The sequence below is a fragment of the Leopardus geoffroyi genome, chromosome A2 (genome assembly GCF_018350155.1).
Source record: "Leopardus geoffroyi isolate Oge1 chromosome A2, O.geoffroyi_Oge1_pat1.0, whole genome shotgun sequence".
Taxonomy (NCBI): Eukaryota; Metazoa; Chordata; class Mammalia; order Carnivora; family Felidae; genus Leopardus; species Leopardus geoffroyi.
The window spans coordinates 117086957-117113532 of record NC_059331.1 but is presented as its reverse complement, the minus strand read 5'-3'; the positions used below and the strand labels follow the sequence as shown (position 1 = coordinate 117113532).

Here is a 26576-nt window from a genome sequence, read left to right as displayed (position 1 = left end):
AAAATGCCATTGGAACCCCTATTCCTATAGGACCTGTTATTATAAATGGCTATTACAGAGGGGGGATTGTGCCAGGAGTGACTGCTTTGGTCTTGTTCAGTGAGAAATCACCAGCATCTAGCCCAGTGCCTGGAACATAAGAGGATTCAGCTATTTGTGGGATTGAATGAATGAGTATGGGGGTGGTGGTCTGTGTGAGAAAGTATGCCTTTCTTTCGTCTCTGTAAGAGGGATCCTGGGGACTGGATTTATGCTTTGGAAAAGAAAGCTGCTTCCTTCCTTCTTACGGATATTATTAGAATTGTAAAAGTCTCTGGATTTCTTCTCTGTGAATTTGCATTTTGGCTTTCAAAGCCTTAGAAGTAGAATTCAAAGTAAAGCTTCAGCCTAGGAGATGAGGCAGCTTTATTGGGACTGGGCCTGGGGATTTTTAGGCGCTTTAGGAGAGGAGCCTCTTTTCCCGCTAGCTGCCCTGGTCTCCAGCAGCAGCCCCAGCTCTGAGTTTCACTTCCCTGCCGGCATCCCTGCCTGCTACTTCTTAGAGGCTCCTGCCTGGTCTTGTCTCTCAGTCAGCTCCCATTCTGTATCTGTGTAGCTATTTCTTAATTGCTTTGAGGGTCTACCTCCTGACTGAGGGCTCACCGCATGAAGCACCCTGAAAATTGTCTGCATGTGTTTGACCCTTCTGGGAAGGGTTCTTGATTGGGCTTTCCTGCCAACAGTGGAAGAAAAGAAACATTTGCAGACGGGTGCAGTGTGGTCACTGTATGTAAGCCCTCATTAAATATAAGCTTCATAGCCAGTTCTCATTTTACAGATGTGCAAACTGAGGCTCAGAGGAGATAATAACCCAGTGAATAGGAGATAAAGCTAGAAACCGTCTCCAGAAGGAGTACAGGTGTCTGTGTTGACACAGAGCGGCCTGCTACACAGAAGTAGGATGATCCCTCAGGAGAATGGGGGCAGGGAGGGTCCAGCAAGTACATTGAGGAAAAGGCACTCTTCTCCCCATTTAGTGTTACTTCCCTTCACTTGCCTCTGGATGTGTTTCTTCGGGTCTAACCCTGGGAAGGGTGATTATATGGTATCTCCATCTCGATGGCCTTCTGTTCTTGCTTTCATATTGTCCCCCAGGAAGAAAAAGGAACCTTGGGCTGTCCTTAAAAGTATGTGTGAAGAGGACAGAGAACATCTGGCTGTTCATTTTCTTACAGGAGAGCTTTTGTCTCCTTCCTCCTATCTATGGACATTGATCTCTGGCCGGACTGGGGAAGAGAAAGTTTTTTTTTTTTTAATTTCTTTATTGAGGTATAATTGACACATCATATTACATTAGTTTCAACTCTATAATGTAATGATTCAATATTTGTATACATTGCTAAATGATCACTATAATAAGTCTAGTTAACAGCTGTCACCGTATGTAATTACAAATATTTTTTTTCTTGTGGTGAGAACTTTGAAGATGGGCTCTTCTAGCAACTTTCATATATGCAAATAGTGATCCCCCTTACCTGTGGGCAGTATGTTCCAAGACCCCAGTGGACGCCTGAAACTGTGGATAGTACCTAACTCTGTGTATAATACATTTTTTCCTATGTATATGTACCTATGATAGAGTTTAATTTATTCCTTAAATGCTTAATTTATAAAGAATAATAAAATAGAACAATGTTCTGTAATAAAAGTTATGTGAATGTGGTCTCTTTCTCTCTTTCAAAATATCATATCTTATGTACTGTACTCACCCTTATGATGATGATGATAATGATGTGAGATGGTAAAATGCCTGTGTGATGAGATGAGGTGAGGTAAGGTGTACGATGTAGGTACTGTGATGTAGCCTTAGGCTACTCTTGACCTTCTGATGATTCATCAAAAGGAGGATCATCTTCTTTCAGATGATGGCTGACCATGGGTTGTTGAGACTGCACATAAGGGGGGGCCTACTGTACATTGTTACTAACTATAGTCCCTATGCTGTACATTACATCCTCATGACTTATTTATAACCAGAAATATATACCTTTTGCCCCCCTTCACCCATTTTATCCACCCCCAACCTCCCACCTCTGGCAACCACCAATCTGTTCTCTGTACCTATGAGTTCTTGTTTTTGTTTATTTTTCTGTATTCCGTAGATCTTACTGTATTTATCTTTCTAAATCTGGCTTATTTCACTTAGCACAGTGTCCTCAAGGTCCATCCATGCTGTCCCAAATGGCAAGATTTCATTCGTTTTTATGGCTGCATAAAATTCCATGTATGCATGTACCACATTTTCTTCATTTGTTCATTAAAGGGCACTTAGGTTATTTCCACATCTTGGCTGTTGTAAATAATGCTGCATTGAATGTGGGAGTGCATATACCTTTTCAATCCAGTGTTTTGTGTCCTTTAGGTACTCAGAAGTGGAATTGCTGGATCATATGGTAGTTTTATTTTAAATTTTTGAGAACTCTGCATGTGGTTTTCACAGTGGCTGCACCAATTTACATTCCTACCAACAGTACATGAGGATTCTCTTTTCTCCACATCCTTGGCAACACTTGTTATTTCTTGTCTTTTTGAAAGCAGCCATTCTCAGGTGATATCTCATTTTTTTTTTAAGTTTATTTATTTATTTTGAGAGAGAGTGTGCGTGCATGTGCATGTAGGAGGGGAGAGGTAGAATCCCAGAGCCCACATGGGACTCAATCCTGACATAGGGCTCAATCTCTTGAACCGTGAGATCATAATCTGAGCTGAAATTAAGAGTCAGATGCTTAATTGACTGAGCCATCCAGGCGCCCCTCACTGTGGTTTTGATTTGCATTTCCCTGACGATGAGTGATGTTGGCCATTCTTATATCTTTTTGGGAAAAATGTCTATTCAGATCTTCTGCCCATTTTTTAAATTGGATTTTTTTAAACTATTGAGTTGTATGAATTCTTTATGTATTTTGGCTGATAACCCCTTATCAAATATATGATTTGCAAATATTATTTCTCTTTCAGTAGGTTGCCTTTTAATTTTGGTGATGGTTTCTTTTGCTGTGCAGAAGTGAAAACTAAAGTTTGATGTAGTCCCACTTATTTTTACTTTTGTTGTTTTTGCTTTTATTTTTGCTTTTGGTGTCAGATTAAAAAATCATCAGCAAGCTCAATGTCAAGGAACTTACTACTTACATTTTCTTCTAAGAGTTTTATGGTTTTAGGTGTAATATTCAAGTCTTTAATTCACTTTGAGTTAATTTCTGTGTATGGTGTAAGATAGTGGTCCAGTTTCATTCTTTTGCATGTGACTGTCTAGTTTTTTCTCCACACCATTTATTGACTATCCTTCCCCATTGCATATTCTTGGCTCCTTTGTGATAAACTAATTGACCATATGTGCATAGGTTTATTTCTGGGCTCCTTATTCTGTTCCATTGATCTGTGTCTGTTCTTATGTCAGTACCATACTGTTTTGATTCCATTGCTTTGTAATATGGCTTGAAATAAGAGATTATGATGTCTCCAGCTTTGTTCTTTCTCAAGTTTGCTTTGGCTATTTGGGGTCTTTTGTGGTTCCATGCAAATTTTAGAATTGTTTGTTCTATTTCTGTGAAAAATGCCATTGGTATTTTGATTGAGATTGTGTCAAATCTGTAGATTGCTTTGGGTTGTATCTTAACAACGTTAATTCTTCTAATGAGCACAAACTATCTTTCCATTTATTTGTATCTTCAATTTCTTTGATCAGTGTCCTATAGTTTTCAGTGCACAAGTCTTTCACTTCCTTGGTTAAATTTACTCCTAGGTATTTTATTCTTTATGATGTAAGTGTAAATGGTATTGTCTTCTTAATTTCTCTTTTGATTATTTGTTACTAGTGTAAAGAAATGCAACAGATTTCTGTATACTGCTTTTATGTCCTGCAACTTTATTGAATTTGTGTGTTCTAATGGTTTTTTGGTGGAGAGTTTAGGGTTTTCTGTATGTAATGTCATGTCATATGCAAATAGCCACAGTTTTTCTTTTCTTATTTGGATGTGTTTTGATTCCTTTTCTTGCTGAAACGCTCTGGCTAGGACTTCCAATACTATGTTGAATAAAAGTGGTGAGAGTGGGCATCCTTGTCTTGTTCTTGATCTTAGAGGAAAGCCTTTCATATTTTCACTGTTGAGTTTGAGGTTAGCTGTGGGCTAGTCCTATACGGACTTTATTATGTTGAGGTATGTTCCTTCTATACCTACTTTGCTTTGTCAAGAGTTTTTGTCATAAATAGATGTTGAATTTTCTTTTTCTGCATCTATTGAGATGGTCATATGATTTTTATCTTCATTTTGGTGTAACACATTGATTTGCAGATGTTGAACCAGCCTTGAATCCCTGGAGTAAATGGCACTTTGTCATGTCGTATTATCCGTTTAATACATTGTTGCATGGGTGCCCAGTGGCTTAGTCGGTTAAGTGTCCCACTTTGGCTTAGGCCATGACCTTGCAGTTTGTGAGTTTGACCCCGGTGTCAGGCTCTGTGCTGACAGCTCAGAGCCTGGAGCCTGTTTCAGATTCCGTCTCCCTCTCTCTCTGCCTCTTCCTCATTCACCCTCTGTCTCTCTCTCTCTCAAAAATAAATAAACATTAAAAAAATGAAAAAGGAGTGCCTGGGTGGCTCAGTTGAGTGTCCGACTTTGGCTCAAGTCATGATACCACGGTTTGTGAGTTTGAGCCCCGGGGCATCAGGTTCTGTGCTGACAGCTCAGAGCCTGGAGCCTGCTTCAGACTCTGTCTCTCCCTCTCTCTTTGCCCCTCTCTCACTCAAAAATGAATAAATGTTAAAAAAATACATTGTTGAATTTGGCTTGCTAATATTTTATGAGGGTTTTGTGTCTGTGTTCATCAGGGATATTTGTCTTAGCTCTCTTGTGGCCTCCTTCTGATTTTTGTATCAGGGTAATGCTGGCCTCATAAAAGGAGTTTGGAAGCATCCCCTCCTTTTTTATTTTTTGGAAGGATTTAAAAAAAATTTTTTTAATGTTTATTTTTGAGAGAGAGAGAGACAGACAGACAGACAGACAGACAGTGCGAGCAGGGGCAGTGCAGAGAGAGAGAGGGAGACACAGAATCCGAAGAGGCTCCAGGCTCTGAGCTGTCAGCACAGAGCCTGAAGTGGGGCTTGAACTCATGGACCGCGAGATCATGACCTGAGCTGAAGTTGGAGGCTCAATTGACTAAGCCACCCAGGTGCCCCGGAAGGATTTTTGAGAAGGATTAACTAATTGTTTTTTGAACATTTGGTGGAGTTCATCACTGAAGCTGTTTTTTCCTGGGCTTTTGTTTTTTGGGAGGTTTTTGATCACTGATTCAATCTCCTTACTAGTAATAGATGTGATCAGATTTTCTATTTCTTCATGATTCCAGTCCTGCTGGAGAGAGATTTATTCCAACCATGCATTTTAGAATTTATGTGATAAATTATTCATCTATCCATCACCTGGTGGGTAGGATAGGCATGGAGGTAGGGGTAGGGTACTCTGGTTGGGTAGGTACAGAGGGTACTCTGTCCTCCAGGAGCTTACAGTTTGTCCAGAGGTCTTTTTTAATAAGAAACATTTTTTGAATAATTGGTGTGTTCATGTGGTTTAAATGTTACAAATCAAAAGAGAAAAGGGAAGGAGTGTCCTCCCGATCTTCCAGCCATCTAGTTCCCCACTCAAGCGGTAATTACTGTGAATACTATCTTCTTTTTCTGAAGACATTCTGTCCATGTTATTCAGTGGCTCATAATGGGGCCCAGGGGAGGTGGAGCTAATTTAGACAACCTGGGGAAGGTTTTCTAAGGGCACGTTGCCGCAGCCATCAGGCGATGGGGTCAGGGAGGGTCAGGGAGAATGAGCAGGCAGAGATATTCGGAAAAAGATTCCTGGAGGACTTGGGTATAAACCCCCTTCCAGCCCTACCTGTGGGTCTAGCTAGACAGGCAAGATCTTTACATGTGGAAGTGGACATACTAATACAAGAGTTTGCTAGAGAGGAAGGTCACATTCTGGTACAGCCAGAGGGTGCCCTCGCCCAGAGGGGCAAGAAAGCAGCGGTGGGTCTGCTGTGGCTGGGGGGTTGGGAGGCTTTGTGAAAAGTTACCATCTACAACCTTTCTGGACCTCCATATTCCTCATTTATGAAACTGCTAATCTAGGGTTTTAAACTTTCTTTCCCCTTGAATCCGTGTAGTTGTCTGGAGGAACCCATAAACATCTTTAAATGTGTACATGAAACATGGAGGGTTTTAATGTAAATGGATTACACTGAAACCTGATGGTTTCCCCACTTGGTGGGCCCAGGGTATCCCTGTTGCACAGGGACCTATGCTCTGGGGAGGCCATGGCCATGTTCTGGCCCCCAGGAGCTGCTCTGCATCCTGAGCTGCTTGCTGCCTGCTGGTGGTAACTAGGAAAGGACATGGGGAAAATTCCCTCTGAGCTGGCTTTGCAAAGAGTCCAATGAGGAATCCATTTCCCCCTGATAATCAGCTTCCCCTCTGTCTACACCAGGTCTTCTGTCCTCACTGAAGATGAGTAGGTCTGTGTGGTGTTGGTTTTCCAAAAGGTGGCAGCACTGTTCTGGGAAACAATCCCCAGATGGGTGGGGAGGGCCTGCCCTCGCAGCCCTGCCTGTGTAGCTCAGTGGAGTATTTGTGAGTCAGCCTGCGTGGGTCTTGTCCATAGTACTAACCTCCCCACTCAGCTGAGTCTCTCAGCTTTAGAGATGGACCCTGGCCAAGCCCTGGCTTCTGTTCTTAGCTTGTGGTGGGGTTAACCCCGCAGGGGCCACTCTGAGGGCCACTAAGCCTCACAGGTGCGTGGCTGGATGGGCACACGTCCAAGGACTGGACCACCATCAGATGCAAAAGAAAGTTATGGTCCTGCAATGGACTTTGCTCCCTTTTGCTTCTGGTGTTTGGTGTGGGAGTTCTGGAGGGAGGTAGGCATTTTAAGCAATGCGGTCTTGGGCAGTTTAGGCTGATTTTTTTCTCTCCAAATAATTTAACATTGGCTAAGACAGCATCAAGCATTTGGTGGATCTGTTTAAGGCATGTGGTAGTGCAGTGATTTCTGGTGTGCCAGAGTCCCTTCAGACTCTGGGTGGCCTTCCATTGTCCCTCTGCTGTGAGTTCTGGGGTTTGGAAGCTGGAAGTTGCCGCTTCTGATGTGTGTGTTCACATGGGCTTGGTTCAGTACCTGAACTGTAATTGAAGCAGCTGATTTTCAAGAATCTGCTAGAAGATGAAATTGTCTATACGGTCAGAGTAGAGCATCAGAAGGGCCTGGTTCAAACGTATGTTCTGACTGGTGGATACACTGGTTCTCCTCTTCCAAGTCTGTGCCTCTAGAACCTGAACACAATCTTGGGAGGATTTACCTTCTACATATCATTCTTTAAACTACACTGCTAACCCTCCATTTCCTCCATCTTCTATGTGTTCTTTCACACAGAAATGCATGTGTGTGTATGTATATACACACACACACACACACACATTTGAATGTTCATCAAGGCAAAGAGAGAAGCAAAAAAACCCACAAGTTTTATTCATCCATTTATTCCAAAATTATATATGATTCCCTGCTATGTACTAGGCATTGTCCTGATAGTAATTGGAGGGCACAGTCCCTACTTGCATGGAGTTTAGGGGGAGGAGGAAGATAATGTACAAATGAACAAATGTGCTAGAAAAGTATTAAGTCTAAATATGCTCTCCAGATAAGTGGTCTCAGGATGTGACAGTGTGACAGAGTTGTTACCGTGCACAGGGTGATCAGGAAATGCCTGCCATTCCTGAGGAGATGACTAGCGTCAGCAAGATGTAGGAATTGGGACATGGCATTAAGGCTATGGGGCAGGCACTCGCCTGTTGTGTTTAAGGCATGGAGAGAAAGCTGGAAGGTGGGATTGGCCATGGGCAGGGGCCGGATTACAGGATGTGATGTAGTCACTGAAGGTTTCTAAGCAAGTGAGTGAGAAAGTGCCTCCAACCCAATTAAATGACTCATATTTCCATCAAGTGCACACATTGGGGTTTATTTTGGGCACCTCAGTAGAAGAACACCAGAAGGTAGTGGGAGCCAGCTGGAGTTCGTGTGGCATTTAACTCTGTGTTCACTGCATGTCCTCTCCTCTAGACCCCACACTAGCCCCCTCAAGTAGAGCACTGTTCCCATCCATCTATATAAGAAAAGCAAGGTGCGAAGGTAGAGTAATTATCCAGCTGGAGGGGCAGAGCTTGAATTTGAACCCCATGGGCTGGGCTCCAAGCCCCTGTTTCATTTGCCTTCCTGGAATGGACCCCTGGGCAGCTTTTTGTAGTTGTTGTCAATTTTTTTTATTACTTAATTAAAAAAAAACCCCATGATTTATTTGTTTATTTGTTTATTAATTCTGCACCCAGCATAGGGCTCCAAGTCATGACCCCAAGGTCAAGAGTCACACACTCCTCCTACTGAGCCAGCCAGGCCCCATATTACTTACTTAATATGTGTGAAATGTTGTTATAATTTGCATTTCTTTGACACTACTGAGATTGAGCAGCTTTTCATGTATCTTTACTTTTTTTGTTATAAAATATATATAACCTAAATTCTATCATTTTAACCATTTAAAAATGTTTATTTTTGAGAGAGAGAGGGAGAGAGAAGGCAAGTACGTGCATGCACAAGCAGGGGAGGGGCAGAGAGAGGGAGAGAGCGAGAATCCCAAGCAGGCTCTGCACTAGTGCAGAGCCTGATGCGGGCCTTGAACTCAGGAACCGTGAGATCACGACCTGGGCTGAAATCAAGCATCGGACACTTAACCGACTGAACCACCGAGGTGCCCCTATCATTCGAACCATTTTTAAGTGTACAGGTCAGTGGCATTTCTAGAACTTTTTGTCACTTTCAAATAGAAACTGTGTAGCCATCAAGCAAGAACTCCTCATTCTCCTTCCTCCCAGCCCCTGGTAACCTTGAATCTACTTTCTACCATGATGAATTTGGCTAGTCTAGGTATTTCATATAGGTAGACTCAGCCGATATTTGTCCTTTTTTGTCTGGCATCTTAGACTTAGCATACCATCTGCAGGGTTGGTTCATGAGGCGGCATGCATCAGAACATTATTCCTTTTCGTGGCTGAATAGTGTCCCATTGTGTGTACATACCACATTTTGTCTGTCTATCCGATGATGGAGTTTCTACCCGGGACAGCTTTTCACATGGAGACAGGACCTTACCAACTACTCACTCCTGTTCTGAGGATACTTTCTGAACCCTGGAGAATCTGTGTTTGCCCCACGTCAGGGTGACCCTTACCTGTGTGTGGTTAGAGGTGCTGCTGAAGTTTTTAAAGGTAACTAACCTTGAATTATTTAAAAAGCTCAAGATGAACACTGTAACTGTTGCTGTGTCAATATGGACTCTCCTTAGGTTCTTTCCTGTCCACCTCATAGATGCATCGCGTCAGAGGAGAACTCTGCAGGGGTTATTTCATTGTTTACTTCTAAGCCTGAAATCTGTCTCCTGTACATGGAAAATTTAGCTTGTCCTGGAAATTCTCCAGAGTAGCCACATAGGAGCCCCAAGTCTGTGCTGGGGGGCCCTGAGCAGGCCATGTCTACCTGACTTCGGTTTCCTCATCTGTAAAATGGCATGAAACTCCTCCTAAGACATTCTGTGTCCTTCCCAGACAGGTTAAGAAGCTCCTTTTTATTTCAAATCCAGTTTCTTCCTTGCTGTGGGAAGCCTGACCCTCTCTCCTCTCGAAGGAACTGGTCAGCATTCCCCCCATAATCCCACATTTCCTGTGATGGCTGCGGGCCCTCAGCCGTTGATGAAATGGTGAAACTGACTTTCCAGGGTGGAAAACTGGTGGATTTCAGCCCCTGCACTAGTTGGGTTTCTTTTCTTCGTCCTTGACAACCAGTGATGCTGTTCGGTAGGGAGCCCCCTGCCCTCCCGGGCAGCCTTTCTCTGGATGCCTGGAAGCTCCTGGGTGGCCTTGGGAAGTTTGAGTTGAGTCTTTCTGGATGAACTGCCCCCTCTCTCGTGGCCAGGAAAGAAGCAATCCTGGTTGTTACCTGCGTACTCTTGAGCCGCCGGCTGTGTGAGAGAAGATCCATTTGCTGCATCAATCTCCCCTGAGGCAGGAGGCCACTCACGGCCACTTTCCCTTTTCAGAGCAATAAATCTGGGAAATCCTGTGCTGCAGCAGGTGCTGGAGAGGAAGAATGAAGTCCTGTGCGTCCTGACACAGAAGATAGTGACCACGCAGCAGTGTGTGATCTGGGAGCATGTTCAGGTGGAGGAGCAGTGCGGCGGCGTGGTGGGGATCCAAACAAAGGTGGTGCAGGTGCGTGGCTGCCCCGGGGTGGAGGCACCCGGGCTGGAGGTCTTGGTCATCGCGGCCCGGGGTCAGGGGGCTCTTGGGGTTGTGTCTTTGTTTGTCAGGCCTCTTCTGTAGTGAGCTAATAGAAACCCAACTCAAATTGGCTTAAACAAGAAATAATGTATTGGCTCGTGTAACTGAAACATGCAGGGAAATCTGAGTTCAGTTGCTGCTAGAAGGGAAATTGGGCAGATGGTGTATGCTGCCTCCCCTGGGGTAGAGTCCCTGTCAGGTAGGTGCTCTCCTTGTGGTGTGGTGGCTTCGTGCTGCCACCCCAGGGGAGTGTGCTTCAGGGCCGGCTCTCACCATCATCACTTGTACCCATTTCTGAAGCAGACCCAAGGCCAGGGCAACACAACCCTCAGAATGGTCAGGTGCCTTCCCCAAAAGAAAATGGGTCGAAGGAGCACTGGTCAGGCCAATGCACAGATAGCTACCAGAGCCTCTCGGAGCCAGAGGTCTCAAAATGACCACTTTGGGATCGCTTGCCTCAAATTCTTTGTGGACTGAGCTAGGGAAGGTAAAGAGCAGTACACGTGTCTATACACAGAAAAACAGATGCTTCTGGATTAAAATAGAAGCAGTCTTATTGCCAGGCTGATCCCTGAGCCAGTACTAGACTTCTGTGGAACAGGAAGCTATCAACCCCAAACTGTTTCTTCCACAGTCTACCATGGTGTCTGATGACCTATTCTCAGAGATTGGTTTCTTGGAGTGACTTTTGACTTTTTCCAGAGGACCTGGGAAAGTTGTTTTTGGAAGGAGGTGGAGACAGAGGTTGGGTCTGGAGGTGGACTCTCTTTGGGGCAGGAATTCTGGATAGCAGTGATGAAGGAGGGGCCTGACAGAAGGCGGCTTTGGCCAGCCCTGCCAGTGTTTCTGCCTGTGGTGACCCCACTACAGGCCTGGCGCCTGTCTGGAAATCAGGAAGCTGGCTGTCCTCCCACCAACTGGGATCAAGTTGCTAAAAGGGGTCTCTGATCTCCAGTGTTGAGGCAATGATCTCCCCAGGCCGTCCTGGGAAGGGGTCATATTTGTAACAGTGTTGGAAGGACAGAGCTCTGCTGCCTGACCACTTGGCGTCTCCTGGAAATCCTCCTCTCATGCCTCCAGCACCTCCCCTCGGCTTATTTAACAGCCAGTGTGCCAGCCACAGGGGTCTGGAATGATGCCCCTGGGGAGGTCCTTGCTCTTAGCTAGTTCTCCCAGTCAGGCACTGACATTGTTTGGGATTGTCATCACTGTCCGGGCTGTCACAGTGGTTACCATAATCCTCCGTGAGGGAAATGACAAGTTACCTTGCTCATTTATCTGTTTTATTCAGTACTGTTGACCTAGTCTCATTATCCTCCACACTCTGGAATCTCATTCCACAGAAGTTTGCTTCCCAATATGTGCATCACATCATGAGGCCCACAAGGATCACATCCTTACATCTGCTGATTGGCTCCTATTTTCCACTTGGTTCCTTGGGCATTTGCTCAATGTTTTTGTGTGCAAGGCCCAAGGCTGGCCACAGTGGGGAGGCAGAGAGAAGCCTGGGGAAGTCTGAACTCATGGGGGCAGCCTGTGCTCTCACTCACAGGTGTCAGCGAAGGAGGATGGGAGTGTCATCAAGGACACCAACGTGGTGCTGGAGATCCCGGCTCCCACCACCATAGCCTACGGCGTCATCGAGTTGTACGTGAAACTGGATGGCCAGTTTGGTGAGTGCCACCTCCTGCCCTGGGTGTTAGGGGAAAGAGATGGGAAGTGTGGGGCACCAGCACGGCACAGGGTCTATGCTGTGCGCATGCCATCAAACAGACTGTGGATTGGCCCTGGTGCCATGGTGTCCGTGAGGCAGGTTGTGGATGTCGCTGAGCATTAACTCTCCATCTCTGGAACGGGAAAGGCATTCCCTCACCGAGCTGTGGTCAGGATTACATGGGATGAGGCATGTGAAGTGCCTGGCATAGTGGTTGTTTATTAACAGCCTCAGCTGTTAATAATACTATCAGCATCCCACCTTCCTTCCCCCAACATGAAGCCAAAAATGCTCCACTTGACCTTGCTCTGTTGATCACCAGTGTGTTCAAAGCTGGGAGATCCTGGTCATTGCATCATTTGAAGAAAACAAGGGCTTTAGCGTAGCTCATGTTTGCCGATCTTAGATGCTCACGGCTCCTTCCTCCTGCTCTTCCTGAGAAGAGGTTGTGTCGAACCTAAGAAAACTGACCACTTCTTAGGGACATGAATGAATAAATGTAACATAATAATTGACTTTTTAAGGTATGGTAATGGTATAGTTATGTTTATAAAAAAAAAAAGAGTCTTCTGTTAGAGATTATACTGAAGTCTTCACAGATGAAATGGTAACATGTCTGTGGATTGCTTCAAAAATAGTCCAGGTGGAATGTAAAGGGTGTATGCGTGGGGTCGGAAGAGGTAAAGAACAATTGTTGAAGCTGGTCAGTGGGTATGAGGAGGTTCATTGTACTACTCTATTCTGGTGCCATTTCACGTTTTCCATAATGGAAAGTTTTAAAAGGTGTTCCTTGATACACCATGCACATATCTCTTGGTGTCCCCTGTTCTTCTCCTGTTTGTTCTCTGAAGTGGCAGGTTAGGGAAGAGGAAGTTGTCCAGGAGGCAGCTTTTTGTGTGCACTTGGCCCACACGAGTTAACTATGGCATTGAGCTACAAGTACAGGCACTTAGAACACTGATGGTCCTTACCTGACAGTCACAAGCTCCTGGGCATGTGAGGAGCCAAAGAAGAGATGCGTGAGGCCCGGAATGCAATGGTGGAGCCTCCGTTTTCTTTTCACACATGGAGCAGCCTGCATTTCAGGGAGGTGACACAGAGTGAGGGTGTCAGGTTTTTAGACATCGTTCTGCAGAGGCTCCTTAGGAATGCATGAACTATCAGAAATACCAAGAATTGTGACCTACAGGCTTCAGGCCATGGTTCCAAGTTTGTGTCCTTGTTTGGCATTTTTATGATTTTATTCTGTCTCTTTGGAAGTCTTCTACTTGAACAAGATTGTCGCTCCTGTTTTTGTTATCAGCATGTTACCACATGCATTTACGTGACTCCAGCCCAAGATTTTTAGGCCCGGTTATCCTGTCCAGATGTGTTGGTAGTCGAGGGGTCACATTTATTAGCCTTTGGAAAACTTGGCCTGCACCTGAGGATGCCTGTGAGTGCTCTGAGGACCTTTGATGGCCGAGACCAGGCTGGGGCTACCACTCAAGGCTGTGGGGCCTGTGGGGATCCCCTTCCTGTTTCTCTGAGGAGGTGGCAGTGCCCTGCCACTTGCAGCTCTGGTGGGGCACCTGCAGAGGGCCTCTCTTTCTCAGACAGGATTGGAAAGACACAGCCTTGTCTGGCTGGCTCTCCTGTTTACATTTCAATTTCCAGCCTTTTATCTTGGCTGGCTTCTGCTGTCTTTGAAAATATGCTCCTCTTTGTGCTGTTGAGAAGAGGTCCCCACGGGGAATCATGGAGGTTCTTTTGGCTCACTTCCTACACCCCGGCCTAGGAAGCCCCGCTCCATTGCCCTTTCCCACTGCCGGATCTGTGCCTGTGCAGCCTGGTGGCCAGGCCGACTTTCTGTGTGACTCATAGCCTGATTTTTGAGCCAGTTTTGCTCTCCCCTGCCTTTTCCCCCATCTGTGTTCCACAGAATATTGTGATCTGGCTTCATAAACATAGATTTGCAGGGGCCAGAAGGGCCCTTAACAGGCTGCCTGATGTCTCCTCCCCACCTTCTGAGAGGGAATACATTGGACAAGGATCCTGTTTGTCCTCTGAAACTTTATGTGGAGGCCGACTCCTCTGAGTCCCTTGTGGGAGGCACCACGTGGCCTGTCGTAGCCAAGAGATTCTCTCATCCATGACCCCTTCCTTCACCAATAGCTCTCCTTTTATAGCCAATCATAGACGTCGTTTTATGGTTTTGAACTTTAGCCTTGTACTTCGTACAATTAGGCATTATGCCAGTGTCCTTTCAGTGCATACTTCTGATTGGATGCCCTGTGGACATGAACCTGTGCCCCTGACTCAGCCTCGGTCAGTGCACTTGTCTGCAGCTCTACTGGCCCCAATAGCATTTCCCCACCAAGTGCCACCACACACTCTTAATTGGCTTCCCTGCTTCTGTGAATCTTTCCCCATCTGTTCCATCCTAGCAGTATAACTAATATGATTCTTTAAAAATAAAAATGGGGTCATTTCACACACCTGCGTAAACACCCTTCAAGGGCTCCCTTTGTCCCAAGACAAAGTCTGCATTTCAGGTGTGTTGTGGTCCAGCCCCAAAAGGTGTCTAGCCTTCCTTCTAATCTCCAGATGCTGCTGATGTAGCCATCTGGCCAGAGTTAACCCACTCTCTAGGAACACTCGTCTGGCCCTTATTCCAGAGCCCCATGACTGCCTGTGTGCTCTCTGCCCTCTTTGTCCAGCTAATTCTTACCAAAACTTTAGGAGGCTCCTTAGACACTGCTTCATCCAAGAAACTTTTTCTGGTTCTCTCTCTGCTCTTGCCATTTTGGCTTCAGGGACCTGTGCACCTCTTCCAGTACCCCTATGCTATGTCTGTTCCCACCCGTAACATACTTAGTGTTGAGGCCTGGACTATAGTCCTTTTGTGTCACTGGCTCTTGGCACAGTGACCAACACAGAAAACAATGAAAGAATTGGCAGTGTCTCCAGGGGTCTGTGGATGTGTATAGGCAAGAGTGGTGCTGATGCCATAGACTCCTAAATTACCAGCTGGGGGGCCTGCCTGGCTCTTGGCAGGATTTGAGCCTATGTTAATTGTCATGGTGGCTGTCTTGGGGGAGCAAGGTTAACACCTGAAGCCTGGTTCACATTCATCTGCCTCAGTGCCTGGTGCCAAGGGCACAATGAGTCAGGGGTGCCCCAGATGCCCACTGAGTGTGGGTCGGATGAGTGCATAAATGAAGGATTGTTTCATTTGTCTTTAGATAGCCATTTGATTTTTGTCATTAGTACCCACAAGCAAGTAAAAATATGTGCTAATCCTCATGCCATCCACATTTTAATTCTGTAGTCTGTGCTTAAGTACACAAATGATTAAATAGAAGCATAAGGGGCACCTGGGTGCCTCAGTCAGGTAAGCGTCCGACATTCGCTCGGGTCATGATCTCACGGCTTGTGGGTTCCAGCCCCATGTCAGGCTTCTGTGCTAACAGCTCAGAGCCTGGAACCTGCTTCGGATTCTCTCTCTCTCTCTCTCTCTCTCTCTCTCTGTCTCTCTCTCTGCCCCTCTCCCACTCACACTCTCTCAAAAATAAACATTAAAAAAAATTTAAATAGAAAGATAAAAAGAGCCCTAATTCATGAGTGCACTTGCTATTTTTGCTTATTAAGGACATAATAACTATCACATAACTGTTACCTTAGGTTCTTAAATATGGACATACTTAAGGAAATATTTTATTATTAAAAAAAAACTTTTTATTATGGAAAATTTATACATGTTCAAAAGTAGAGATAATACTATGAACTCCCATGTACCAGCTTTAATAACTGGGTTGATTTGTGTTTCATCTACAACTTGACCACCTCTCTCCATCCCATTCAATAATTTCGAAACAAATCCTAGGCATTGTATTGCTCTATAAATACTTCAGTATATCTGAAGATGAGACTTTTTTTTTTTAAAGACAAGTTTTGCCTTTATATAGATTCATGGAGACTGTATTTATTTGAGTCTGGTCTTTTCACTCAATATGTTTGTAAGATTCACTTATACAATTGCAGAAATCAGAAATTCACTTTTAATTGTTGAGTATTATTTTATTTATTAATGAATAAAAGACAAGACTTGAAAACTACAACCACATACCACTCGTATACTGTCAATAATACTTTAATATCATCAGTTCAATCAAATCAAATTTATTAATCAAATTCAAATTTTTTGTTTCAAACATGGGAAGATGTTTATGATTTGGCTTTATTAAAAAAAACCACTAGGGACACCTAGGTGGCTCAGTCGGTTTTGTGTCTGACTTGGGCTCAGGTCATGATCTTGCGGTCTGTGAGTTCAAGCCCTGCATCAGGCTCTGTGCTGACAGCTTGGAACCTGGAGCCTGCTTCGGATTCTGTGTCTCCATCTCTCTCTGCCCCTTCCCTGCTCATACTCTCTCTCTCTCAAGAATAAACATTAAAAAAATAAAAAAAAAATAAAAAAAAAAAAAAGAAAACCACTGGCCCCAACTGCTGTCATTTTAAAATGTACTCATTTGAATTTTTGCTATTTAACAGTTTGTTCAAGTCAGGCTAAGGAAATACTTTTGATGTTGGAAAGATTGCCTCCCACCCGTTCAGAGAGGACACACTGGAGAGCTTTAGGTTGAGAACAACCATTTTCCTGTATTTCTAGGAAGTGGCTGACTTTTCATGAAACAGTGTAATGTGTAGGAAGTGGGCTTATGGGGTCAGAGAGTGGATGTGTTCCCCTTCACCCCCCACTTCCCTATTAGGTAATCCTGGGTTTGAGATGTGCCAACAAGTCTCAGCTGACCCTATGCCTGGCTTGTCCTTTTCTCCCACATTACAGAATTCTGCCTCCTACAAGGGAAGCATGGTGGCTTTGAGATTCACAGAAGTGACTATGTCTTCCTGGACCTTCCGTCCTTTGAAGAGTTTCCATTTTGGGAAATGCCAGATTCTGGACCAGGACCTTCTGCCCTGGATTGGCCGCTGAATGTTTTAAAACAAGGTATTGTCAGCAGGGTGGGGTGTGGTGATCTGATTGCTACTTTAGTACTATACTTCATGAGGTGAGGTGGCCTTCAGGAGCGGTGACTCCTCAGCGACTTAATGGAGAACATTTGAGAACAGAGGGAACAATGCTTCCAAGTCAGACCTAGTCCACTCAGCAGGATGCACCTCTGTGGAATCTTAGGGAACCTCAGGTCTTGGGTGCCATGTTTTGAGGAAAGGGTGGAAGACTAAGGAGTGAAAGAGTCTGGGGTTTGGCATTTTCTTTCATTTTATCCATAGAAGACTCGCAGACTATTAAAAGTAGCTAGTTAGCAGCAAAGAGCGATATCCCAAATTTTGCATCTGTTTCATTACGTTCCAGCCTTCACTGCCAGCACAGGCAAGGCTTTCGTCAGCATTGCAAAATGCTCTCTTGGGGGCTCTTTATCCACGTGGCTTGAAGCCCTGCATCCGGTGAGGAGGAGGGGAGTACCTGTGACTTGCCTGCAGCAATTCCTTTTATTCTTCATAGGATTTTGTATTTTAAAAAGTTGGCTTTTCTTGTGGTGGTGTGGGCAGGCGGGGGGTGGGGGCGGGGAGGAGTGCAGTATGTAGCCAAAGAGGAAATGGACAAGGAAAAGGGGAAACAAATAACTGGGTAAGAATTTGGTAAAAAGAGCTAGAAACAGCTCAGAATGATCTGGAGAATGGCCAGGAGGATAAGAAGAGACTGTCATCTATGGGGCTTCAGAGGGTCCCAAACTAGAAGATACTTCTCTTTCTGTAGCAAAAGCATCAGGGTTGGAAGAAATGGCAGGGAAGGATAGGGCTCTTCCATCCTGCAGGGCTGCAGGCCCCTCCTCTGCCTCTTTGAGACTGACAGTTGGGTCTGACTTCCAGCTGCCATTTAAGCATGGTCGTAGGTTAGGACACAACAGAGCAGCCCTGCAGCCGTGTACTGTGCTCCAGGGAAGGGACAAGAGTTCATGGACTGCAGCTTATCATTTCCTTTCCTACCAGTCCACCCTGTCAGTTGGCCATTCAAATCAGCCTGAAGTGGAGTAGGGTGGGGGCCAGCCTGGCCTTTATGCCCTTGGACTTGACACCAACCAGGAGAGCTCTTCTCTCCAGGATGGCATGGCAAAGACCTAGCTGTATTTATAGAGAAGTTTTTGAATGGGTCAGTGACTAATGTGACCTGTTCCTCTCCATGGGGCTCTCTGACCATTGTGTGCTGGAATTTGCCATCAGCAGAGGCAGTGCATTATGTATTAGTATGCATTTCTGCATATGAAACAGTTTTGGTTTATCAAATCTTGTTTTTAAATCCTCACTGGGCTTAATTTACTAGAAGTATTCCAGTGTTGTTTAAAAAAATACAGAAAAGATTTTAAGGAGAGAGCCTCAACCATCCTGCAGAAGATGTGCATAACCCAGCTGGTGGGTCTGTGCACCTGCCCATTCTCCAGGATGCGTGAAGAATAATGAATGGGAAAAATGGAGCGGCTGGTGTTTGCCATAAAAATAAGGTGCCAGACTCTTTGAAAAGCAAGCATTAAATATTAAAGGATAAAAATATGCATGGTATTAAAAGAAAGGACATGGAAAATAATGGACTTTGGAGTCTGCATGGCTGCAAAGCCCTATCAAAGTATTGAGTGATGGTTAGTAATTCAGCCTTGATAATTGACTTCTGTAGAAATCATGCTAAAGAGGAGTCTAAACAATTGATTAGACTTTTCCAGAAAGTAGACTTAATATTTAGTAAGTCCTCAGAAAAAAGAGTTAAGTCTGAAATGAATCTGGGTGCCCTCTTTCTTTTCTCTTTTTGTCCCCCTTCTTTCTTCTTGCAGTAGAGTGAGTGGTTATTGAAAAACACGCAGGGTGGTATCTAGCTCGGTGTCTTTTGCTTCCTAGTTCCATTGTGTGTTACTGCATGTTATTGTGTTACTGCATGTGTCTTTCAAAGAACTGAGGACAATTACTGTAAAAAGCAAAGGCTGCTGTCCCTTGTTCTGAGACACACATGGGAGTCATGATGCTGGGTGTGCTCTGCTGTTTTCACAGGGACTCTGCTCTTGGAGAGGGATTTCCATCTGTTTTTGGAGCTGCCAGAACAGCAACAGACAGCACTTAGTGACATCCTCCAGGCGGTCCTGTTCGATGAAGAATTGCTTGTGGTCCTGGAACAAGTGGTAAGACCACAGACCTCTCAAGGCAGTGCTGCTTCTACCTGGGTTTTCAGGAGATGTGGACAGGCTAGACCTCTTTTGGGATGAGGCTGTGAGCTGGGATAAAATTGCATTTAAAATTTCCTCACTTCCTTTAAACCTTAAAGCTTCTCTTTTTCTTATTCCCAGATCCTTAGTTATCTAAATGCAGAAAGGTAGCTGATGTCAAGAATCGAAGTGCAGATTGGTTCCCTCAGGCTGTCATAGTAAATTACTACAAACTCTCTTACAGTTCTGGAGGCCCGAAGTCTGAAGCTGAGAAGCCAGCAGGGCCATGCTTCCCCCACAGGCTCTAGGGGAGGATGCTTCCTTGCCTCTTCCAGCTTCTTGTGGCTCCTGATGCTCCTTGGCTTGTGGCCACACTGCTCCAGTTTCTACTCTGTCTTCCTATGCCCCTGTCTTCTGTGATGTCTTCTCCTTTTCTGTCTCTTAAAGGACACTCACCATTGGATGTAGGACCCATTCCAGCCTAGGAGCATCTCATCTTGAGATCCTTATTTTAATTATATCTGCAAAGACTCTAATTCCAAATAAGGTCAAACTCTAAAGTTCCAGGAGAACATATATGTTGGGGGCTTCTATTCAGCCCTACTACAAGGGGGCTGTGTGGCAGAGTCCAATAGGTCAATTTATTCTATTTAGAATAGATTGAAAAGCAGGCCTTTGTATTTTTTTGGTTTGTAGCAGCAGGATTTTCTGGTTGAGTTCCTTAACTATTAGTTGTACAAATGGTAAAGGACACACCACCTGGCAACCTGTCAGACTTTGTACTCTCCTTCCTTAAGGGGGCTAGAGCAGATGATTTATATGATAGGTTTTTCTTTTCTTTTTTCTATTATTCAGAGATTTTGAACTCTGATTTTCTGATTCAATGCTTTTATGATTTCCAGAAGAGCATTCATGTTATTTTCCCCTCTTGAAATTGGACTGTACCAAAAGAGCTTGGCCACCGGTGGGGGACCCTATACTTGTAGAAAGAGTCTAACAGTCCAAGACATCTGGGTGTTCTGGGCGATGTGCAGCTCAGAGGAGGGTGTACGAGCCCCAGGAAGAACACACATGTTTCAAAAAGCCCCCTGACTTATACTTCCTAGAATAGCTCCAAGAGGGAAATATCAGACCAGTAGTACATTTGGAAAGAACATCAGTTGTCCTGTCAAGTGCAGGAGAAACAAGCTTCCCAGGTAGTGGGGGCCGGTGGGCTCTTCTACGAATGCACCTGATGTAAAGGTGATGATGGAGGAGAGCTCACTCCTTACTGGCAGGGTCACCCGCCTTCCAGCAGGTCCAATGCTCACGAATGGGGCTGCCCTGGGTCTAGCTGGGAATGTGATTGGGGGCTGCTGTGCCAAGTTTAAAGCTGGATAACATGATGGGATAATGTTTTTATGTTCCCCTCCTTAGTGCTGCATGTAGTCACTTGTTCCTGATCCCTGGCATGACCTGACAGACCCTGTCCTGTCCTGGAAGGTTTTCCTGCATCCATCTTACCCTTGCTGTGAAAGAATAGTACCTGGGCAAGGCTGTTTACTCTTTTTATGAGGAAATCTAACCTGGCGGATTAGTAATTTAAAAACAGAAAGGAATTAGGGTTTTGCTTTACTTGGGAGATGGTGGAAGGGCAAGGGGTTGCGTGTCATGGGGCAGAGGCTCAGCTTGGCCTCTGGCTTTACTACATCCATCTCTTTTCTCTTCCTTATGCAGTGTGAGGACATATTAAGTGGCCTGTCACTCCCAATGGCAATACTGGGGAAGCTGAAGCCCCCACAGCAGCAGGACCTCATGGCTTTCCTGTGTCTGGTGGGGTACAGAATGCAGGGCAAGTGTCCAGGCCCAGAGGATGCAATCAGCAACCAGGAGCTCTTTTCTACAGCCTACTTCTTGGTCAGTGCACTAGCAGGTATGGAAAGAGAGAAAGAAAGTGCTGTTGTGGCTTTGAAATTGCTTTGCTTATTGTTGTGGAAGATGTGGTAAATATGGTTACTTCCCTTTCAGCAGTACAGGGAGGGTAAGTGAAAGGCTGAGGAAACTTATATCATCGCCATGAAAAGTCAAAGACTTGAGTGTGATGCCAGCTTCCTCTACTCTCTCTTTTCTCTTCCAAGGAGGGCTGTCTGCAGGCACATACCCTCAGCGGCACAGGAAGGCATCTCCTCAAACACAGCCTGTGATTCATACTTGAGCCCTGACACTGCTGCATGGAAGTGGCTTCCATCTGCCTACTGCTTTTTTCCTCTAGTGTTTTGGTACTTCTGACCCTCATCGCAGACTTATTGGCCACCTTGTGTACATTTGGGCAGGGAGACTGTAGAGAGTATCCCAATGCACTAGGATGCTGGGCCCAGCAGCAACACAGCTTCCACGATGGTCCTGGGATGGCCCTTCTGGAGCACAGTGGTGCAGTGGTTATCTAGCAGTGGACCCTGCCCTGCCACTCCTCTATCACTCCCATCCAGGATTCACCATGCCGGAGGGTCTTGGGTATCAGAAGGTAGTCATCCTATGTAAGGAAGCTGGGCTTCCAGTTCCTTCTTGGAAAGGCAAGACCTGGCACAGCAGCCTAGGATCTCTGTCCCCACAACTTCCCTTCATGATGATATTAGTCGAGGTGTTGACTTCCTGATGCATTCATGGCTGCTCCCCAGCACCACAGACAAACAGAGGCCAAGGAGATTATCAGGTTTTAAAAAATTAATCAGACAGGATCCCTCTTGCTAGCTCTACATGCCAACGAATATATGTTACGTATATATGCTATGAATATATGCTGTGTTCTAAGTCATGGATACATGTTTTAACTAGGACAGGACATAAAATAGAGGCCTGTGGAACACTACTAGAGACCCTTCCTCCCTGATGTTAACATCAGTGTACTCGAGTCTTTCGATATAGCCATTCTATTAGGGGCTAATCTACTGGCCAGAGTTTTCCAGTTTGTGAAGGGCCTTTTTTTTTTTTTTTTTTTTCACATGCCCTATTACTTATTGAAATATTTCTATCAATAGCCTAGTTCAGTGATGTGAAATATGCAGTATATGGCTGAAATGGTGAAAGCATCACAGTCCCCTTCTCCTTGAAACCTGGACAAAGTTTCAAATTCTTTGCACCTTGTACATAGGCAGCCACTGGGAGTTGACACATAACCTGGGACTTACTTGCTGTTTCTGACAAGTTGTCAGAACAACTGCTGTCAGTTGTTTTGGATACTCAACCGACTGAGCCACCCAGATGCCCCTATCAGTTCTAGTTTTTTGATGGGAGTTTTCTGGGTTTTCTATACATAGTATAATGTCATTTGCAAAGAGTGAAAGTTTGACTTCTTCCTCACCAGTTTGAATGCCTTTTTTATTGTTGTCTGATTGCTGTGGCTAGGGCTTTTAGTACTATTATGTTTAATAAAAGTGGTGAGAGTACACATCCTTATCTTGTTCCTGACCTTAAGGGAAGACTCTCAGTTTGTCCCCATTGAAGATGATGTTAGCTGTGGGTTTTTCATAAATGGCATTTATTATGTTGAGATAAGTTCCCTCTAAACCTACTTTGTTGAGGGTTATTATGATGAATAGATGTTGTACTTTGTCAAATGCTTTTTCAGTGTCTATTGAAGTGATCATTTGGTTCTTAGCTTTTCTCTTATTAAAATTTTTTTTTTTTTTTTTTTTTTTTTTTTTTTTTGAGAAACAGACAGGGAGAGGGGCAGAGAGAGAGGGAGACACAGAATCTGAAGCAGGCTCCAGGCTCTGAACTGTCAGCATACAGCCCGACACAAAGCTTGAACTCATGAATCATGAGATCATGACCTGAGCTGAAGTCAGATCCTTAACCAACTTATCCTTTCTCTTATTGGTGTGATGTATCACATTGATTTGTGAATATTGAATCAACCTTGCAGCCCAGGAATAAATTGCATTTGGTCATGGTGAATGATTTTTTAAATGTATTGGGTTTGGGTTCGGTTTGCTGTATTTTGAGGATTTTAGATTCCATGTTCATCAGAGATAATGGCCTAAAATTCTGTTTTGTTTTGTTTTGGTGTTTTCATCTGGTTTTGCTATCAGGATAACACTACTCTCATAGAATGAATTTGGAACTTTTTTCCTTCCTTTTTATCTTTTGGAATAGTTTGAGAAGCATAGTTATTAACTCTTCTTTAAATGTTTGGTAGAATTTGCCTGTAGAACCATCTGGTCCTGGACTTTGGTTTCTTGGGAGTTGTTTGATTACTGATTCAATTTCTTTGCTGGTAATCTATTCAAAGTTTCTATTTTTTTTTTTTTTCCTGTTTTGGTAGGTTATATGTTTCTAGGAATTTATCCATTTCTTCTAGGTTATCCAGTTTTTTGACATATAATTTTTTATACTACTCTCATATAGTTGTATTTCTGTGGTGTTTGTTATTTTTAATTTCTCATTTGTGACTTTATTTGGGTCCTTTCTCTTTTTTTCTTGATATGTCCAGCTAGAGGTTTATCAATTTTTTTGTCCCCTACCCCCCCAAAGAACCAGCTCCTGGTTTCATTGATCTTCCATTGTTGTCTTAGTTTCTATATCATTTATTTCTGTTCTAGTCTTTATTATTTCCTTCCCTCTGCTGGTTTTAGGTTTTGTTTGTTCTTTTTCTAGCTCCTTTAGGTATAAGATTAGATTGTGTATTTGACATTTTTGCTGTTGGGGCAGGCCTATATTGCTATACACTTTCCTCTTATGACTGCTTTTGCTGCATCCCAAAGGTTTTGGACCATCATGTTTTCATTTTCATTTGTTTCCATGTAATTTTTAATTTTGTCTTTAATTTCCTGGTTGACTCATTTATTGTTTAGTAGCATGTTATTTAACCTCCATGTATTTGTGGTGTTTCCAGATTTTTTCTTGTGGTTGACTTCTAGTTTCATAATGTTGTAGTCACAAAAGCTGCATGGTATGACTGATCTTTTTAAGTTTGTTGAGGCTTGTTTGTGGTCTAATATGCGGTCTGTTCTGCAGAACGTTCCTTGTGCACTTGAAAAGAATGTGTATGGGGAGCCTGGGTGGCGCAGTCGGTTAAGCGTCCAACTTCAGCCAGGTCACGATCTCGCGGTCCGGGAGTTCGAGCCCCGCGTCGGGCTCTGGGCTGATGGCTCAGAGCCTGGAGCCTGTTTCCGATTCTGTGTCTCCCTCTCTCTCTGCCCCTCCCCCGTTCATGCTCTGTCTCTCTCTGTCCCAAAAATAAATAAACGTTGAAAAAAAAATTAAAAAAAAAAAAAAAAAAGAAAAGAATGTGTATTATGCTGTTTTAGGAAGGAATGTTCCGAATATAACTGTTAAATCCATCTGGTCCAGTGTGTCACTCAAAGCCATCTTCTTGCTGATTTTCTGTTTAGATAATCTGTCCATTGATGTAAGTGGGGTGTTAAAGTCCCCTCCTGTTACTGTATTATTATAGATTAGTTATTTCCTTTATGTTTGTTATTAACTCCTTTATGTATTTGGGTGCTCCCATGTTGGATGCATAAATATTTCAATTTTTGTCTTCTTGCTGGATGATGGCCTCTTTATTATTAGTGTCCTTCTTTGTCTCTTGTTACAGTCTTGTTTTAAAGTCTATTTTGTCCCATATAAGTATTGCTATACCAGCTTTCTTCTGACATCCTTTTGCATGATAAATGTGTCTCTATCCCCTCACTTCCAATCTGAAGGTGTCTTTAGGTCTAAAATAAGTCTTTTGTTGGGGTGCCTGGGTGGCTCAGTCGGTTAAGCATCTGCTGACTTAAGCTCAGGTCAAGATCTCACCATTCCCAAGTTGGAGTCCCACGTCGGGCTGTGTGCTGACAGCTCAGAGCCTAGAGCCTGTGTCAGATTCTGTGTCTCCCTCTCTCTCTGCCCCTCCCCTGCTTCCACTCTGTCTCTCTCTCTCTCAAAAATAAATACTAAAAATTAAAAAAAAAAATGTCTCTTGTTGGCAGCATATAGATGGGTCTTATTTTTTAATCTACTCTGTTACTCTCTATCTTTTGATTGGAGCATTTAGTCCATTTATATTCCAAGATATTCTTGATATGCATTTGTTGCCATTTTATTATTTGTTTCGTGGTTGTTTCTGAACATTTTCTCTGATCCTTTCTTGCTTTCATGGTTTACTGGTTTTCTTTAGTGATATATTTGCATTTCTATCTCTTTATTCTTTGCCTCTTTACTAGTGCTTTTGGTTTGTGGTTACCATTAGGTGTGTACATAACATTTTCTGCATGTAGCAGAACATAACATAGCATAACATCTTCTGCATGTAAGTTTGTTACTTAATGTTTGAACCCATTCATTACTCCTTTCTCAATGTTTTAAGTACATGGTGTCATATTTTATGTCTTTTTTTGTGAGTTCCTTGACTGTTTTTTCACAGAAATACTCATTTTTATTGCTTTTGTGTTTTTGACCTTCATACTGTCATTTTTTTAATCTTTCTAGTCAGAGTCCCCTTTAGTATTTCTTGCAGGGCTGGTTTAATGGTCATGAACTCCTTTAGTTTTTGCTTATCTGGGAAAATCTTTCTCTCTCTTCTATTATAATGATAGCCTTGCTGGACAGTGTTCTTGGCTGCTGATTTTTCCCACTCAGTACTTTGAATATATCCTGCCACTCCCTTCTGGCTTGGAAAGTTTCTGTTGAAAAATCCAGATAGCCTTATGGTGTTTTCTTTTGTATGTAACTGGTTACTTTGTCTTGCTGCTTTTATTCTTAAATTTTTATTTACCTATTTATTTGTTTGACAGAGTGCAAGCAAACAAGTGGGGGAAGGGCAGAGGGAGGGAGAGAGAATCTTAAATGGGCTCCATGCCCAGTGCAGAACCCAATACTGAGGCTTGCTCCCACAACCCTCAGATCATGACTTGAGCTGAAATCAAGAGTTGGATGCTTAAATGACTGAGCCACCCAGGTGCCCCTGTCTTTTAATATTTTTTCATTATCACTATATTTTGCCATTTTATTTTATTTATTTTTTATTTTTTATTTTTATAATATATGAAATTTATTGTCAAATTGTTTCCATAAAACACCCAGTGCTCATCCCAAAAGGTGCCCTCCTCAATACCCATCACCCACCCTCTCCTCCCTTCCACCCCCCATCAACCCTTAGTTTGTTCTCAGTTTTTAACAGTCTCTTATGCTTTGGCTCTCTCCCACTCTAACCTCTTTTTTTTTTTTTTTTTTCTTTTTTTTTCCTCCCCCTCCCCCATGGGTTCCTGTTAGGTTTCTCAGGATCCACATAAGA

General features: G+C 43.8%; 1 protein-coding gene across 2 annotated transcripts in view; it reads left to right on the top strand.

Annotated features, from left to right (window-relative positions):
• Positions 1–26576, top strand: part of GSDME (gasdermin E) — a 70606-nt gene that overhangs the window by 29363 nt on the left and 14667 nt on the right. For both annotated transcript variants that reach the window (XM_045495106.1, XM_045495107.1), the window contains 5 exons: positions 10174–10345; positions 11967–12087; positions 16954–17115; positions 19167–19294; positions 21035–21230. In XM_045495106.1, coding sequence (XP_045351062.1) covers positions 10174–10345; positions 11967–12087; positions 16954–17115; positions 19167–19294; positions 21035–21230 — 779 coding nt within the window. The remainder of the gene's footprint in view (positions 1–10173; positions 10346–11966; positions 12088–16953; positions 17116–19166; positions 19295–21034; positions 21231–26576) is intronic.